Genomic DNA, 16939 nt, shown 5'->3' with positions numbered 1-16939 from the left:
TGCACAGCGTCTCCACGTGGCCGAGTGAAGTCCCTGCACAGTGTCTCCACGTGGCCGAGTGGACTCCCTGCACAGTGTCTCCACGTGGCACCTCTGCCCAGATCTTTCTGTTTTAGGTCGGTGGGAAGCAGGACAGGCAACCTTGGCCCAAATTGTAACTGGACTGCTCGGGCTGGTCTTGGGGCTGCGAAGGCTGAGCATACAGCTACCCAGCCTCTTTCTGAGGATATAGCTCTTGTTCCTCCAGGCTTGTCCTAGTTTCCTTTCATGTTGCTATGGCAAAATACCCTGATGAAAGGAAAGCGCTTAAGGAAGGAAGGGTTTGGTTCTCAATTCCAGGTCCGTCGTTGTGGGGATGCCAAGGCAGCATCCTTTCTTTCTTGAGTTTTTTCCCCTTAAAGTCTCCTGTTGGTAGCTACCTGGTATCTTTAAGAAATTTTTAAATTTTATTTTTATTATTTATTTATTTATTTATTTTTGGTTTTTCTTTTTTTTTTCCTTTTTCCTTTTTGGTTTTTTGAGACAGGGTTTCTCTGTGGCTTTGGAGCCTGTCCTGGAACTAGCTCTTGTAGCCCAGGCTGGCCTCAAACTCACAGAAATCCGCCTGTCTCTGTCTCCCGAGCGCTAGAAAGGCGTGCACCACCACCTTGCTTAATTTAAATTTTAAATGTAATATTTATTTACTCAGGCCACTAGCTCTCGCAGACCAGGCTGGCCTTGAACTCACAGGGGTCTGCCAGTCTCTGCCTCCCTAGAGCTGGGATTAAAGGCGTGCACCACCACCACCACCACCACCCGGCTTAATTTAAATTTTAAATGTAATATTTATTTACTTACCTGGTAAGGCCAGCCTGGTCTACAGAGCAACCTTCAGGACAGCCAAGGCTACGAAGAGAAACCCTGTCTCAAAACAAACTTTTTTATGTAGTTTGAGATATGGACTCTCGCTATAATGCAGACTGGCCTCCAAACTCCCGATCTTCCTGCCTCCGCCCCAAATGCTAGGACCACTTGTGTGCAGCAGGTGTTGGAGGCCGCAGGGTGTCCTTCACAGAAAGGAACCTTTGGAATCCATCTTTACAGCGAGCACCTCAGCAGCAACCTTCTCCTCTGGCTGTTTGGTACTTGAAGGCGTGTTCCATTTGCACACAGGTTTCTCTCTCTAGAGAAGTGCCTTCAGTTGTGTCCTGCCTCCTGGTGTTTCCTTTCTCTGAAACGAGATTCACAGAGCCTCAACTTCCTTGTGTCCCTCTCTTCTCTGTGATCCCAGAGTTCAACGAGGTCCCATGGCAAGTTCCTTAGCCATGACCCTCCTACTATTCAGTGACGCTGCTACTGATTTTCCAGTTCTTCATCTTCTCAGGATGGTGTTGTTTGCCTTCTGCTGTCTCCTTGGAGGGGTGTGGCCAGGTGTGTGTGTGGGTGTGAATGCGCGCGCGTGTGGGCGCAATCTCAATTTATGGGGTGTCTGGGTCTGCTCTATGAAGGCAGGCTGGGATGCCTTACACCAGGCAAGCCACTATTCTCAAGTAATGAAAGTCATGCTAAGGTTCTGTCAATGTCCAAGGGGCCTCTGAGGCCAATGTTTTTTTAATGTATATATGCGTTTATTGTGTGTGAATAAGCATGTGTGATGCAGTACTACTGGGGGCCAGAAGAGGGCGCCAGATATCCTAAAGCTGGGGTAACAGGCAATCGCAGGCAACCTGACATGGGTGCTGAGACCCAAACTCAGGTCCTTTGGAAAAACAGTGTGTTCTGTTAACTGCTTGAGCATAGGCTCTGAAAAACACTCACAGGGTTGTCTTCCTTTTATCAGTGTTCACTTTTCACAACAGTAGGGTTTCAGCGTGTGAATGCCAGCCTCTTTTGTACCGTAGCCCACTTAGATCCTGGTGCACATCCTGAGGTGTACATGTTGCACTCTGATAACTTGGCAACAGAGGTCCTCAGCAACAGACCACACAATTCAATTCCTGTATCCTCCAAACAGTAATGCAACTCCACCCCCACCGGGGCCTCAGAGCTCCTCCCCCACCGACATCGCACCCCAGCTTCACCCTGGCCCCGCCCCTTAGCCCCACCCCCGCCCTGCCTCCTGCCACGCCTGTGCACGTCCTGAAACTCACTCTGTGACCAGGCTGGTCTCGAACTCAGAGATCTGTGTTGTGGAATATTTGAGCAAACTGTGTAAAAAGATGTGTTGCTGTTTTACCTTGCCTGCCTAAGACACCTTATTGGTCTTTTTAAATAAAGAGCTGGATGGCCAATAGCTAAGCAGGAAAGGTTAGGCAGGACTTCTGGGCATAGAGAGGGACTAGGGAGGAATCTGGGCACACAAGAGAGACACCAGTGAGATACAGAGGGAGCTGGACAGACAGAATGGAGGAGAAGTAAAAAGCCGCTTAGCAAAATGTAGATTAATAGAAACTGGTTAAGTTATAAGGCCAAGCTTTTCATAAATTAATAGTTAGTTTCCGTGTCATTATTTGGGGGCTGGCGGTCCGAAAAGAAAGACCTAAAACAGACCTGCCTGCCTCTGCCTCCCGAGTGCTGATTTAAAGGCCTGTGCCGCCACAGCCCAGCAATGCAACACTTTCTAATGCATGGCATCCTGGAACCGATGGTCCACTGTAGTCTGATGGTCACACCGCCTGTCCCGAGTCACTGAGCCATCCGTCGAGGGCGAGTGTGCTTTGCTCTCTAACTGCTGCAGCTGGGCTGGTTTCTGGAGTCTCTGTCTCCCACACAGTGTGAGCTGGACATTCCTGGGATGTGCTCAGCTGTGGCTGACCATGGTCTGTATCTGAGGTCAATCCAATCCTTGATCTGGTTGGGGTGTGGGATAAGTTCCAAATGGATCTTTATGGGAAGACCTTGTCAAACTTTCTGAAGAAGGTCATAAGTACAGGGGAAGGAGGCTGGACAGGTTGGGCTCACAGACACTTGGCTCTGTTGGGTTACCAGGAAATGGAGATCCTTGTCTGCCAGCCCTTCTTTGGAACAGAAACGTACTTCTAGCATATCCAGAGCCAGTTCTCTGGAGGCTGCTGTCTGGTTCTGGAACATGGTCACCAACCTGGGACTACTGTGGCTGACTATGCCAGTCCTGACTGATCTGTTTTGAGGGTGTTTCCATATAGACACAGGGCAGGTGGACTGCATTCTAGGACACATTCCAAGATACAGAAAAGGATTCCTAACTACCCAGCCAGTGCTCCCTGACTGCTCTCCCGGCATGCCGCAGCTCAAGCTCCCCGCTAGAGCCAAGCTTCACTTGTTCTGCGGTAATGACCAAGCTGGCTCGTTGGGCATGTTATTAAACCTGTAGGTATCTTAGTGTCCTCCTGTGTAAAATGGGTTATTAGTGTGGACAACAGCATTCCGAAACTGGGTAAATGGTAGGTCAAAAGGGAGGCCTCCTGTGCATGCCACGATGGCCCACCTCAGCCACCTGGTGCTTACTTTGGGACTATATGTAAGGAGGGACAAGGGTGGATACAGAGAATGCAGAAGAGGTAGGTACCTCCTGGAGCCATCTTGGGAATGCCTTTCTGGAGGCTGATTCACCCCTCTTGGAAAGTCAGATGGAAAAAGATGAACCAGGAGTATGTGCTGACTTTCTGGGCCAACAGAGGCCATCCCTGTGCCTTTTCCAGACACGAGCCCCCCTGTTGACATTCAAATTCAAGGCCACAGGCCTGTTCCAGGAGCGTGTGGCCCATAAAGCATGCCTGGTAACCTCTTATTGGTCTTCCTGGACCACTGAAGAGGTTAGCCTGAAGGCCCTCATTTTCTTACCCCCTCTTCCCCAAAATGCAGCCTGCATACAGGAAAAGTGACCAAACGTGGGTGGCAGAGTGGTTGCTTGAAGGCACCAGGTTCGGTTGGGCCTGAGTGTTTCTTTGGCTCCTGTCCTAGCACACACGCCCCCGGTCCTCCCACGCCTCCCAGCCCTCACGCCCTGCGTGGCCCCGCAGTCTTGTACCCATATCAGGGGTCTCCGTACCCAGGACCTTGAGTCGCGCGTCCCCGGGGCTCTGCGCGCGCCCGGGTGCCTGACCCGCCCCGTGACGCAGTCACAACCGTCCGGAATCGCGGCCGGCCAGCGCGCACCCGAGACGCAGGGCACGCGCATCGTGCACGCGCGCCGCCACGTGACGCTGCGCGGCCAACCGGCGCGCCAGGATTTGGGGATAAAGCGCGGCCCCGCGACAGTTGCGGCGGGAGAGCGGCGGGGCAGAGAGCGTGACTCGCCTGCTCCAGTGCCACTGGTTCTCGCTGTGCTTCCCGCCGCCGCCGCCGCTGCCGCCGCGCAACCATGTCGGAAGAGAAGCCCAAGGTAAGCCTGGAACGCAGGGCGCTGCAGAGTCCGCCGGACGCAGGCCGGGCCGCGCGCAAACAGGGCCCGCGGGCCCGCACCCGGGCCTCCGCGCCCCTCCCCCACCAACACCCCGCGCCCCTCCCCCACCGACGTCGCACCCCGCCCCGAGCTTCATCCTGGCCCCGCCCCGCCCCTTAGCCCCACCCCCGGCTTGCCTCCCGCTACGCCAGGGCTCCGCCCCCCGTGTAGCCACGCCCAGAGTCTAGCCACGCCCCACGGGGCGAGAACGTGGAACTTGGACGCCTCGCGGTGTGCTGGAACTTGCTGTGCAGGTCTCCTCTCTGGGTCCTGATTCCTAGCCGTGGCCTTCCCTTCTTGCACCGTGTGCGTAGGTCCACGCGTAAGGTTCTGTGGGCGCCCCGAGAGCTGCCCCGGTGCAGGAGTCCAGCTGGCCGCTGCGAACTTCTCACTGTTGGCGGGACTGGGTGCTCTCCCACTCCTTTGCGGTCCCTCGGGGCAGGCCCCTTCGTGTCGGCAATTGGTACGTGGAAAGGCCAGGGTTGCCCAATCCTAATTAAACAGTGTTTCACCCTCACCTGCCCTGCTGGGAGATAGACGTTGGTTGGAGCCTGGCATTCTGTGCTGTTCACCGGCCTCGGCCTGGAGATGACCACTCTCTTGGTTCCAGTGGGAGACCCCAGGAGCACGGCAAGCCCCAGGAATGCTGTGGTACCCCGCTGTAAAGTCAGCAGCTGAACGCCGCAATATCGTGCCTGCAGGACCCTTAACCTTTAATTCTAACTCAGCCTTGGGTGCTATCTGCCCCATCACGGACGCTGACCTGTCATGGCCAAGAGTAAACACTTTATATCTTGTTGTTGGTTTCCTTGTTATGAAGTTAGTCAGGAAGTGAGTGCCCCTGGTGTGGTGTTGGAAAGACTGCACCTTTTGCCTCTCTAGGTTAGTGGAGGCAGAGGGTTGTATTTTGCAGCACGGGTGATCTAACCCAGAGACTTTTGTACACTAGGAAGGTGCTCTGCCAGTGAGTTACTTTGTCCCCCCTATATCCCAACCCCCTTTAAAAAAAAAAGACAAGGTGTCTATGTAGTCCTGGCTGGCCTGGAGCTCTCTTACGTAGACCAGGATGGCCTCGAATTCACAGAGATCCTCCAGCCTCTGCCTCCTGCGTGCTGAGATGAGATTAAAGGCCTGCGCTGAAACACCTGGCCAGCCTTTGTTTTGGTTTGAGACTGGGTCTCCCTGTGTAACTCAGACTGCACAGGTGTTCACAGTCATCGTGACTAAGCCTCATTTTTCTTTTCTTTAATTTCTTTCTTTTTTTTCTTCAGAGACAGGGTTTCTCTGTAGCTTTGGAGCCTGCTGGAACTTGCTCTGTAGACCAGGCTGGCCTCGAACTCAGCTCTGCCTACCTCTGCCTCCCAAGTGCTGGGATTAAAGGCGTGCACTACCACGTCATCTCATTTTTCTTCTGAGTTTACTTGCTAATTAGTTCCTGGACCGCACCAGCCTTCCTGATGTTAGAGGGGAGCGGCGCCTTAGGCCTTTTCTCCCCTCCCTATTGGCATTTCTGTTTATTTAAGTTCTGGTTTCTGCCTCTCTTTGAACACAGCATACTGGGTTTTTTTTGTTTGTTTGTTTTTGTTTTTTTTCATCTGCTAGAAGGCAGGGCATCCTGGGCCTGGAGTTGTTCACTCTTTCTCATGGTGGGTCCTACCTATACTCTGGATCAGGAGCCAGGCTCTCTGAGCAGTGCTGCTGTGTCACTGGTGTCCTGTGAGTGAGTGCTGGGAAGTCTCACCCGGGAGGAATGGGAGAATGGCGCCCCAGCTCAGGTCCTTGCAGGCTCCTCTCACCTGGGAACCATTTCTCAGACTAGAAAGCGCTCTTAGCCAAGGCCATTAGGACCCAGCACAGGGCAGGCTCCTTCCTGACACTGTCCTATCCCTTGCTCCAGGAATAAAAAGGTGGCTGAGGACATTCAAGGGAAGTAGGACTCTTCAGTGGAGTTACTCGGTTGAGCCGTGGGAAACAGCTGGTGTGAAGCTAGGGAGAAGATGTGGTTTGCAAGTGGACCAAGGGATCTGTGTCCTTAAAACATAAATGGTTCCCAAGGCTGGAAGCTGGCTCAGCAGTTAGGAGCACAGGACCCCAGTTCAATTCCCAGCACCCTCATGACTGCTAACAAACACCCATTACTCTGGTCCTAGGGGATGTGATGCCCTCTTCTGGCTTCTATGGGCACTGCCGATATGGGATGCACAGACATACATGCAGGCAAAATAATCATACACATTCAAAAAACAAAGGTTAAAACTTCCCGTGGGCTGCGATACATCTGTGTCAAGCATGTTCTGAACAACAAAAGTAATTCCTTCCCAGACTGAATAGCCTCAGAGCTGGCTCTGTGGCCAGCCCATAACTTAAACGTTTTGTTCAAAGTGTGTTTCCAGCCAACAAGAAGCTCTGACTTGGACTTTGCCCAGCAGCTTGTGTGTATCGTGATTATATAAAAGCTATGGCTGTGCAATAGGAATGTCTCATTCAGTATGGGGGATGGAGCCCAGGGCCCTGTGCAGGCTGAGCACATGACATTCCTTGGAGCCACACCTAGCCTAGAAGAGCAGTCTGGGGCCAGAGAGTCCAGGGGGGCCACAGCCTTCACCTGCTAACTGCAGCGGATCCTTCAGGGTCTCCTAGTGTCCCTCTGGTCCTCCACTCTTGGTTTTATGTTGGCTTTTCTTCTCAGTCGTATAAAGTCATGTATAGCCTGCAAATGTGTATTTTTACAGCCTCATGAGTCATTTTTAAACAAACATGGATTTCCTTTGGCTTCTTAGATTTAATGAGTAGATTTTTGTCTTTGAATTGGTAGTCTGTGAGGACACTGGCTTTGCACTGCTGTTTCTCTCACAGTGCGTAACAAATGTAGGTTAAAAATAAATTCTGTGTAAAACTAAGACAGTCACACGAGTAACTCTGAGCTGCTGGGGGAATGTTAAGAACCAGGTTGGTTTTAACGACTGGAAACAACACCATTACCTAAGAGCATGCTTTACACCCCGGGGATTCTGAGCTGGCCTTTGAGACCCAGTTCCTGTGTCTTACAGGAGGGAGTGAAGACAGAAAATGACCACATCAACCTGAAAGTGGCGGGACAGGATGGCTCAGTGGTGCAGTTCAAGATCAAGAGGCACACACCACTGAGCAAGCTGATGAAGGCGTACTGCGAGAGGCAGGTAGGCAGAGCCCCATGCATGCTGGGTTGGGATCTCCCTCCCTGAAGGAGTCCTGCAGGGGCTGCTTGTGTTGTGGGTTTGCCCTTGCTACCCTGGGTCTTGATATCTGCTTGTCCCTTACAGTGTGTCTTTTCCCTGGGTTCCTGCAAATGGAAAGGTGGAGTTTAAGGCTTAAGTAGACTCTAGGGGGGATTGGTTCCTGATAGACACCATCATGGTGGTCATGCAGTCCGTCAGCCCGCACACGGTCTGGTGGAATACCCTGTGGTGTGCTCAGAGAGAGGATCAGTGCTGGTTCCGGTTTCTCCATCTGATATCCATTCAGTTATGCTGTGTATGCCCTCCTCATTGGCAATTTGATTTTCTATCTTACTTAGGAAAGTGAGGAAACATTTGCTCTTGTCCCTTTGTTACCATTTCAAAATAGCACGCTGACTGACCTTTGTCCCCAACAGTGGCCAGCTTGCTGTTGTCAGTGTCGTTGTGAACTTAAGGCCCTTGCACACATTAGGCTTGGATCCATCCATCCAGTTCATTCTTACTAAGGACCTTTTGGTGGGTGGGTACGTGCCAGCCCACCTGGGAGTCCTTGGACTCCTGGCTTTGCTTCTCCATTGTCTGCCTCAGTGACTGCCTGGCTTGCTGCACATAGACCCTACGTGCCGATTCCTCTGAGCCCTGCCATCTGGTAGCTCTCGTAGGGGGTCCTGCCCTTTGATGTGGGCAGTGGCATCTCACATGGTGGTTCCAGGTTGCCCTTAAGTGCTTGCAAACACAGCTGTTTGCTGCCCTTTTATTCTGCTGCCCTGACGTCCCTGCAAGGCGGTGCCATGCTTTCTCCCTTCTCGCTCGTGAGCCCTGCAGATAATGTGCTTGCTCTCCTGGCTTCTAGGTTTGACCTTAGGTACTTTTCTCACCTGTGAAAGGTGAGACAGAACTTTCCGATGGCACTGTGTCCCCTTGTGCCCTCCCTGCCGAACCGGCTGCATGTGCTGTGTGCCACTTTGGACTGCGCCAGTGTGCAGGGCTCTTCCTTGCTGTGCTATGCTCAGTCTGTTGCACCCCAGTCTTCGCCTGCTGATACCCCACATTTGGGGTGGGGGGCACACTAAGTCAGCTACCTCAATGTTTTGTAGCCTCCTGCTACCCCCTTCCCCCCCCCCCCCCCCCCCCCGAACCACTGCTTTGGAGTGAGGGTGTCTGCATGACTGCCATCCACAGCTTTATGAGAGTCATTCTGGAAACTTCCTGTCTCCCTCCTGCATCTTTTTTGTGTTAACTCCCCCTTTTTGTGTGGAACACCATCTCTTGTATCTGACAGGGACTTGCATGTCTGGCTGCATGTCGTGTTCTAGGCTGAGCTGCATTGTCTTGGAAGTTACCATAACTCACTGTCAGCTTCCTGTGTTTTGGAACACTGGGGCCTTTCTGGTTCTCTGCCATGGGATCTCAGCAGTGGCTCTGGAGTGATCCTTAGCCCTCTGGGGAGGCGCTTTCTGGGCCCTTCCCGTCTGTGAACGGAAAGAGGACTCTAACTGTCCTCTGTTGTGCAGGCAGATGTCTGCTCTGCTCTGTTTCACGTTGGTAGTACACAGGCCTGCAGTCAGCCATCCTCCATGCTGGCCTGACCGGCTCCTCCCTCTGTACTGGGTTTACTGTTGCTGTCCCATATGAGTTTTCCCTTCTTTGCCTTCCCACTCTATAGGCCATTCTTGCTCAGCATGAGTTTTAGTTTCCCCAAGTTCTGTCTTCTCTTGTTTTGTGTTTTTCTCCCCATGAGTAGCAACTTTTTAGTGTTTTCTTGGCTGTGTATGTGTGAGCGTGTGCACACATAAGTGTGTTTTTAACCTTCCTTGAAGCTTTAAGTATACATGTGTTTTAACTACTCCATTCCCTTCCTTTTTGCCTCAATATATTGAAGAAACTCAAAATAATAGGATTGATGTTATAAAGAAAGGCTTTACTAATAGGTTTGCTTAGGAGACATGAAGTCATACAAAGGAAAATTCAGCTTAAGGACCATTACCTACAAAATATTCCAAAGATAAGTAGTATTCTAACCAGTTAGAGATAAGAAAATTTAGGCTGCTAGGATGGAAATGTTTATTCATCAGATTGACCATTAGGCCCTAGTCCCACAGCAGAGACTGCTCTGCCTCACAGCCAGTGTAGAGCCAGCTCCATACCAAAGAGCATGCTTCTAACATTGCACACAAGAGGGCAGAGCAGGGTCACAACCAGGAGTCTTAACCTGCCATGAAGCCCCCAGTTCCCTCATTGAGGAATGCATAATCTGTCGGGTGGACAAGACTAACTCAGGTAACAACTGTTTGAAAGTCAACCTCACTGCTGTACTTAAAATAATTCTGGCAATATGCAATCCCTTTGCTGTGTAAACCTCACCTCTGCCTAAATGGCCAGACCTGAGTCTCCGATCTGTTTATATTGTTCAAAGTGAAACCTGGGACTGGGACCTGAAAGACATTTAAGGATGACATCGTATGTGGAATTAATAAGCCTCGGGTATATATAAGTTAGTAAAAATCTTCTATTTGTGGCCTCTTCTTTGGGTATTAGCCAGAGCCAGACACGTGCTATATTATTAAAGAGCTTCCCCTTACCCCTTAGTGTGTGGAGTGATTTCTCACTGGGAGGCAGACCTTTTCTGTACCGCACACAGTGCTTTCTTCCCCGGGCCTGGTCTTCACATACGTGAGTCTCTCTTTAAACGTCGCCCGGTTTCTGCTTGTATTTAAGAGTGAAGCAGCGAGCCACTGCAGAGATGGTGCTGTGTGTTTGGGTGGGTGTGGCGGAGGCCGCACGTCCACAGGGTGGCACGTTATAATTGGGGACTCTGGAGAGTCCTTGATGTTGATCTGAAAAGCACTAGGTTTCCTGGGAAAGAATATATCCAGGGCACATAGACACCCATTTGCCATACATGTCTTTTTTTTTTTTTTTTTTTTTTTTTGAGATAGGGTTTCTGGCTGTCTGGCTGTCTGGCTGTCCTGGAACTCACCTGGTAGATCAGGCTGGCCTCAAACTCACCTGCCTTCCAACTGCTGGGATTAAAGATATGCACCGTCACTGCCCAGTACCATATGGGTCTTGACGGAGCTCTGAGTTCACATCTCTAAAAAGTCCTGCTGATTGATGTGGGAGAGACAATTACATGGCCTCTGAGGGTTGTTGGGAACTTCGAACTCTTGGAGATTTATGTGTGAACTTTCTTTTCTCATGTTTATTATTATCTTTAATCATTTATTTAACTTTTTTATGTGCATTGGTGTGAAGGTGTCAGATTACCTAGAACCAGAGTTACAGACAGTTGTGAGCTGCCATGTGGGTGCTGGGAATTGAACTCAGGACCTCTGAAAGCAGTCAGTGCTCTTAACCTCTGAGCTATCTCTCCAGCCCCCCCCCCCTTTTTAAATAATTTATTTAACTTTATTTTATGTGCATTGGTGTGAAAGTGTTAGATCACCTGGAACCAGAGTGACAGACAGTTGTGAGCTGCCATGCTTTTCTCATCTTTAAAAAATTTTCTGTGTATGGGTGTTTTTGCCTGCATGTATGTCTGTGCACCATATGCATGACAGGTGTTTACAAAGGCCAAAAGAGGGCGTCAGGTCCCCAGAAGTGGAATTACAGGGGGTTCTAAGCTTCCATATGGGTGTTGGGAATTGAATCTGGTCCTCTGTGAGACCATCAAGTGCTCTTGACCTCTGAGCCATCGCTTTAGCCCTTGCGTGTGAACTTTCAGAAAAGTTCGCTAGCTTCCCTGGTCCGGGGTGGGGAGGGGGAGGGCATTCCTAGTCTTACCATCCCTGGCTCTAGCACACTTGAGACTCCAGTGTTCTTAGGCTTGTGGCTTCAGACTCCATCCAGCAGAGAGCACCTGCCTGCCGGCTCTTCCCCAAGGCCTTGCTTTTTCATTCTTACCATTCCAGGGAGGCGTCAGGATTGAGGAAATAGTCACAATTTATCTATCCCATCTGTCCTGTTTGGGGACAGTGGAGCTGCCGAGTTAGAGAAGTGTTTCTGCCAGGTGGTGTTCACCTCAGACTGGCTGAGGCAGACTGCTGCCTCCTTTCAGGATGGAAAACGCCCTTCGTTTCTGCTCCTCACAACCTTCCTGATCATGGCCCTCATGGTCACCTGACCCGTTTCTGAGACCTTTCCAGAGGAGGAAACAGAAGTTCTGGGAGGAACTTAGCTCAGTTTAGCTCTGGGAGGAAGTGAGGGGCAGAATTAGGGCAAGCCAGGTATCGGAATGGGTCAGTTTGGGGCAGTACTTGCTGTAGATGTGGGCCACCAGGGTTATTTCTACTCAGCTGGCTTGTGTGCATATAGAATGCTGATGTTGCTGGTTCTGGATAGTTTCAGGTTAATCTGTGTTGTCTGGGAACATCTAACGCATTCCCTTCCTTTTCCCCAGGGCTTGTCAATGAGGCAGATTCGATTCCGGTTTGATGGACAACCAATCAATGAAACAGACACCCCAGCCCAGGTATGAAGTAGCCCTGTGCGCCAGGGTCTACCAGGGTCTGCGGTTTGGGAACACTGTTGTTTGAGAATCAGATAGGTGCAAACAAAATGGCATGTTTCTGCAATGACCTTAATTATTGGATTTCAAATTTTGAATTTTTGAGATTATTTTCTCAAATGAAGAAGTGGCACTGCCAAACGTATCTTTGCTGTTTTGAGCTAGAGCCCAAGTATAGCACCAACACCCTCCACCCTCAGGGCCATGGCAGTCACTGTGAACCCACATGCAGGGTACTGTGGGGTGCATAGCTCCTGTGGTCCTGACGGCTTAGTGCCAACCACTTGGTCTTTATTGGAGTTTGAACTGGAGTCAGAACCTAGATATTTTATCTTATTTTTAAAATTTTTAATTAAAAGATATTTTTGTGGGGACTGTCAGAAAGATAGCTCATCAGTTAAGAACACAGGCTGCTCTTTCAGAAGACCAGGGTTTACAACTTACAGCTTACAACTGCTCATAACTGTGGGCCCAGGGAATCTGATGCCCCTGCTGGGCATTGTTATAATAATAATGATGATGATGATGATGATGATAATGATAATAATAATGATAATAATAATAATAATAAATAAATACTAGGCGGTAATGATGCCTGCCTTTAATCCTAGCACTCAAGAGGTAGAGGCAGGTAAGTCTCTGAGTTTAAGCTACAGAACAAGTTCTAAGACAGCCAGGGCTATACAGAGAGCCATGACTTAAAAAAAAGAACAGCTCAAAATAATTTTTTTTGGTAGGGCTGGAGAGGAAGTTTAGGAGTTAAGAGCACTGGCTGCTTTTCCAGAGGACCTGGGTTCAATTCCTAGCACCCACACAGCAGCTTACTGCTGTCTGTAACTCCTGTGCCAGGGAAGCTGACACCCTCTTCTGCTCTGCAGAGCCCTCCATGCATGTGGGGCACACAAGGTCACAACTACACACAGACACATAAAAACAAAAGATAAATAAATAATAGGCCAATTTTTTTAATATAATATGTTTATCTACAAGCTCTGACTGGCAAGATGGCTTAGTGGGTAAGATGCTTATCACCAGACGTGATGATCCAAGTTCATGTGAGTGCTTCCTTCTTAAAAAGTGTAGAAAAAAAAAAAGTGTAGAAAATAGCCAGGCGGTGGTGGCGCATGCCTTTAATCCCAGTACTTGGGAGGCAGAGACAGACGGATCAGGAGTTCGAGGCCAGCCTGATCCACAAGAGCTAGTTTCAGGACAATCAGAACTATTACACAGAGAAACCCTGTCTTGAAACACAGAAAACAAACAAAAACCTTAAATGCTGACATTTTCCTGAGACAGGGTTTTCTGTGTAGCCCTGGCTGTCCTGGAACTCTCTGCCTCTGCCTCTGCCTCCCGAGTGCTAGGATTAAAAGCGTGCTCCACCACACCCGGTGAATCTATTTTTAATGACCCCATTTTTCTCTCAGTCCTTAGCTGTGATTATTCTTCTATGAATCTTGTCAGAAGTCAGTAGATAAGTAATTACTGTGACCCCACCTTCTCCTTGCATGCTACACTTCAGCCAAGGTGACTGGGCTGTGCCTAGTGTAGCGGAAGCTGTTTGGAGCATGGTATCACTGTGTATTCACCTCTGACATTTCCTCTCCCCTCTCCCTGGGCCTGCCTTGGCAACTTGGATAGCTGGAGATGGAGGATGAGGACACCATTGACGTATTCCAGCAGCAGACAGGAGGAACAGCTTCCCGAGGGACCGTCCCCACACCCGATCATTGTCTTGACATCTGCTATTGAATGGTGACCATGCAGCCACACCAATCACAGAAGCGTCAGCAGAAGCCAGAGTCCCTGACTGGTTCTCCTTTTCTGATGTGCTTGGAGCGGACTAAAGACATCATGCAGGGATGAAAGTGTTGTGTAGCGCATTGCCTTTAGGGGAAACGAGAGCAAGGTTTTGGGATTTGTTTATGTTTTCATTTCTGCTTCCTCCCATCCCTAAAATATTTTCCCCCAAAACTTGGAGCTGGGTGTGGACTCAGCCTGCCACCTGACTCTGACCCCCAGAACTGTGGTTGCTTTTAGAGTGATTTGCCCTGGCCAAGGAGAGAGCTTGTGGTCCCATTACCCAGTGGGCTTGCCTATGGGATGTTGAGATGGGAGAGAGGGACAGAATTGCACCTATTTGTTGTAGGTATAGAATATTAAAACATTGAAATACTATCAGCTTGAGCTTTGTCAAATGGTAAAGTTAAAGGGAAAAGACCATTGGAAGGAGTCCTTATGTACTGTGACCCAACTTCTGACATGCCCCCTTTCTACTTGGCATCTGGTAATGGGTACATGGGCAGGGTTGTAAGGTGGGACCCACTCTCTTTCCTTGTTATAATGTAGAAGAAAGTAACTGCCATGTCTCATTTGGAAACTGAATGTGGCCTCAGATTATTTTCTAGTACTTGGTTCCAATGCATAATTATGGTTTCTGTGTAAGAAGGTAATTGGTTAAGTATCAAGCTTACAGTGATGCTGTGTAAGACCTGCTTTAAAGTGTGGTTGCAAAAGAAAGCCCGGGAGAGGTGACCTCATTCTCATGGATTATGCTCTGCGGCTTTCCAGATGTGTATTCAAATGATGCATCAGTGGGTGACTTCAGTCCTGCATTGTGGGGTCTATACCAGTTATATGTGGATCGTCCTGCCTATCATCCTTGTGTAAGGGTCCATTGCTGCTTGATGGCCATCTCTGCCTTTCATAGTCACCTGACACTGACCTACCATCTCTCGCTTGCTTAAAATCCCGAGGAAAATGTTGTTTCCTGTTTTGCTGTGTGGGTTTGGGTGGGATGTCTGTTGGCTCTGTTGTGTTTATCCAGTTTGTACATTATTTGTCGTCCTTTACTACTGTAAACAGTAAATATAGTTTGGTATTCTGTCTCTTGGCTTACCTTAAACACTGTATTTGGAGACTGCATATGTCACAGCTCACTATTGACAGTGTGTCCAGTGAGGCCCTTCAGACACAGAGAAGCCAGGTGACTTTGGGGGTTGAACAGCCCTTTCACAGGATTTGCATATCAGATATCCTGCATATCAGATATTCATGATTCATAACAGTAGTAATGTTACAGTAAATGAAGTAGCAACGAAGGTAATTTTATGGTCGGGGTCACTACAACATGAGGAACTGTATTAAAGGGTTGCAGTGTTAGGAAAGTTGAGAAACACTGGTTTAGAGTAAGGTTTTTCTTTTCCTGAGTTTTTGAGACAGGATTTTTCGGTGTTAACAGCTCTGGCTGTCTTGAAACTCACTTTGTAGACAAGGCTGGCCTTGAACTCACAGAGGTCCACCTGTGCCTCCCGAGTGGAGTAAGGTGTTTTTAAAGACCAAAACTACATCCAGGTATCTCAGTCAGCAGCAATAGAGGGAAGTTTTGTGCGAGTAAGCAGTTCAAAAGCAGGTAGCTGGAGGGGGTTCTGCACAGCTCTAACGAAGCTAAGGAAGCTGGAGGAGGAGGGGGTTCTGCACAGCTCTAGTGAAGCTAAGGTAGCTGGAGGAGGAAGAGGTTCTGCACACGCTCTAGTGAAGCTAAGGTATCTGGAGGAGGAGGGGGTTCTGCACATGCTCTAACGAAGCTAAGGTAGCTAGAGGAGGAGGAGGTTTTGCACAGCTCTAACGAAGCTAAGGTAGCTGGAGGAGGAGGGGGTTCTGCACACGCTCTAGTGAAGCTAAGGTAGCTGGAGGAGGAGGAGGGGGTTCTGCACACGCTCTAGTGAAGCTAAGGTAGCTGGAGGAGGAGGAGGGGGTTCTGCACAGCTCTAACGAAGCTAAGGTAGCTGGAGGAGGAGGGGGTTCTGTACACGCTCTAGTGAAGCTAAGGTAGCTGGAGGAGGAGGGGGTTCTGCACACGCTCTAGTGAAGCTAAGGTAGCTGGAGGAGGAGGGGGTTCTGCACACGCTCTAGTGAAGCTAAGGTAGCTGGAGGAGGAGGGAGTTCTGCACACGCTCTAGTGAAGCTAAGGTAGCTGGAGGAGGAGGGGGTTCTACACAGGCTCTAACAAAGCTAAGGTACCTGGGGCATCTTGAGTAATTGTCCATGAGGCTCCCTATCAAGGAGATCAGCTTCTACTTCAACCTGAACTGGCCTCAGCATAATACAAGATGGAGAAAACTGCACCGCCTTGTCCTGTCACTGGATGTGACATGAATAGTTGCCAGCTGAGTTTCTGATATGGTCCTCTTGTTCCCCTCTGAAATAAAACTTTGTGAGCAGTCTTTAGTACCCGTTTCTCAGCTTCCTGATATGGATTTCACCAGAATGGTCCTCCTAGGTGTGCTTACAGCCTGGTCTAGCTCACAGCTCTGAATCTCCCACTTTTCTCCTTAAAACTAGGTTCGAAGAACTAAACCCCAGGTTGGGTTTATCAGCACCATTTCATGGCACTACTTTTCCATTCGTTTCCTCGTTGCTGTGATCAGAACCCGGCAAGAAGCCACTTAAGGGAAGTTGATTTTGTCTCAGGGTTTGAGGATACAGTCTGTCCTGGCGGGGAAGCCCGTGGCTCCAAGTCAGCAGCAATGCCTGACAGCTGCTTACTCAAACCTCAGCGGAAGAGGAAGCAGACAGGGCTAGAAGTCAAGCTGGGCTCTAAATATCAAGATCCATTTCCATCCCCAAACAACCCACTGGCTCCTGCTAGGCCTCATCTGCTAAAGGTTCCAGTCTCCCAAAACCGTGACCAGTGTTCAAACATCGAACTGCTGGGGCACATTTCACATATCAGCCGTCCCAGGGAATCACGGCTGCCATCCATTTGGATGTGTAAGAAGAGAATAGCTTGTGTTTCTCCCACACCCAGCATCA

At 49.6% G+C, this 16939-nt stretch overlaps 1 protein-coding gene across 1 annotated transcript; it reads left to right on the top strand.

Annotated features, from left to right (window-relative positions):
• The first annotated feature begins 4186 nt into the window (after positions 1–4186).
• On the top strand, positions 4187–15012 carry Sumo3 (small ubiquitin like modifier 3). The gene is made up of 4 exons (XM_041635031.1): positions 4187–4342; positions 7453–7581; positions 12020–12091; positions 13766–15012. Exons 1-4 carry the CDS (start codon positions 4322–4324, stop codon positions 13874–13876), a joined length of 333 nt encoding a protein of 110 aa, XP_041490965.1. The 5' UTR covers positions 4187–4321; the 3' UTR covers positions 13877–15012.
• Positions 15013–16939: the final 1927 nt, after the last annotated feature.

This window comes from Microtus oregoni, unplaced genomic scaffold (genome assembly GCF_018167655.1).
Source record: "Microtus oregoni isolate MIOR12 unplaced genomic scaffold, Mior012 000046F_ref0000063, whole genome shotgun sequence".
Classification (NCBI taxonomy): Eukaryota; Metazoa; Chordata; class Mammalia; order Rodentia; family Cricetidae; genus Microtus; species Microtus oregoni.
This window is presented reverse-complemented; position numbering and strand designations above follow the sequence as displayed.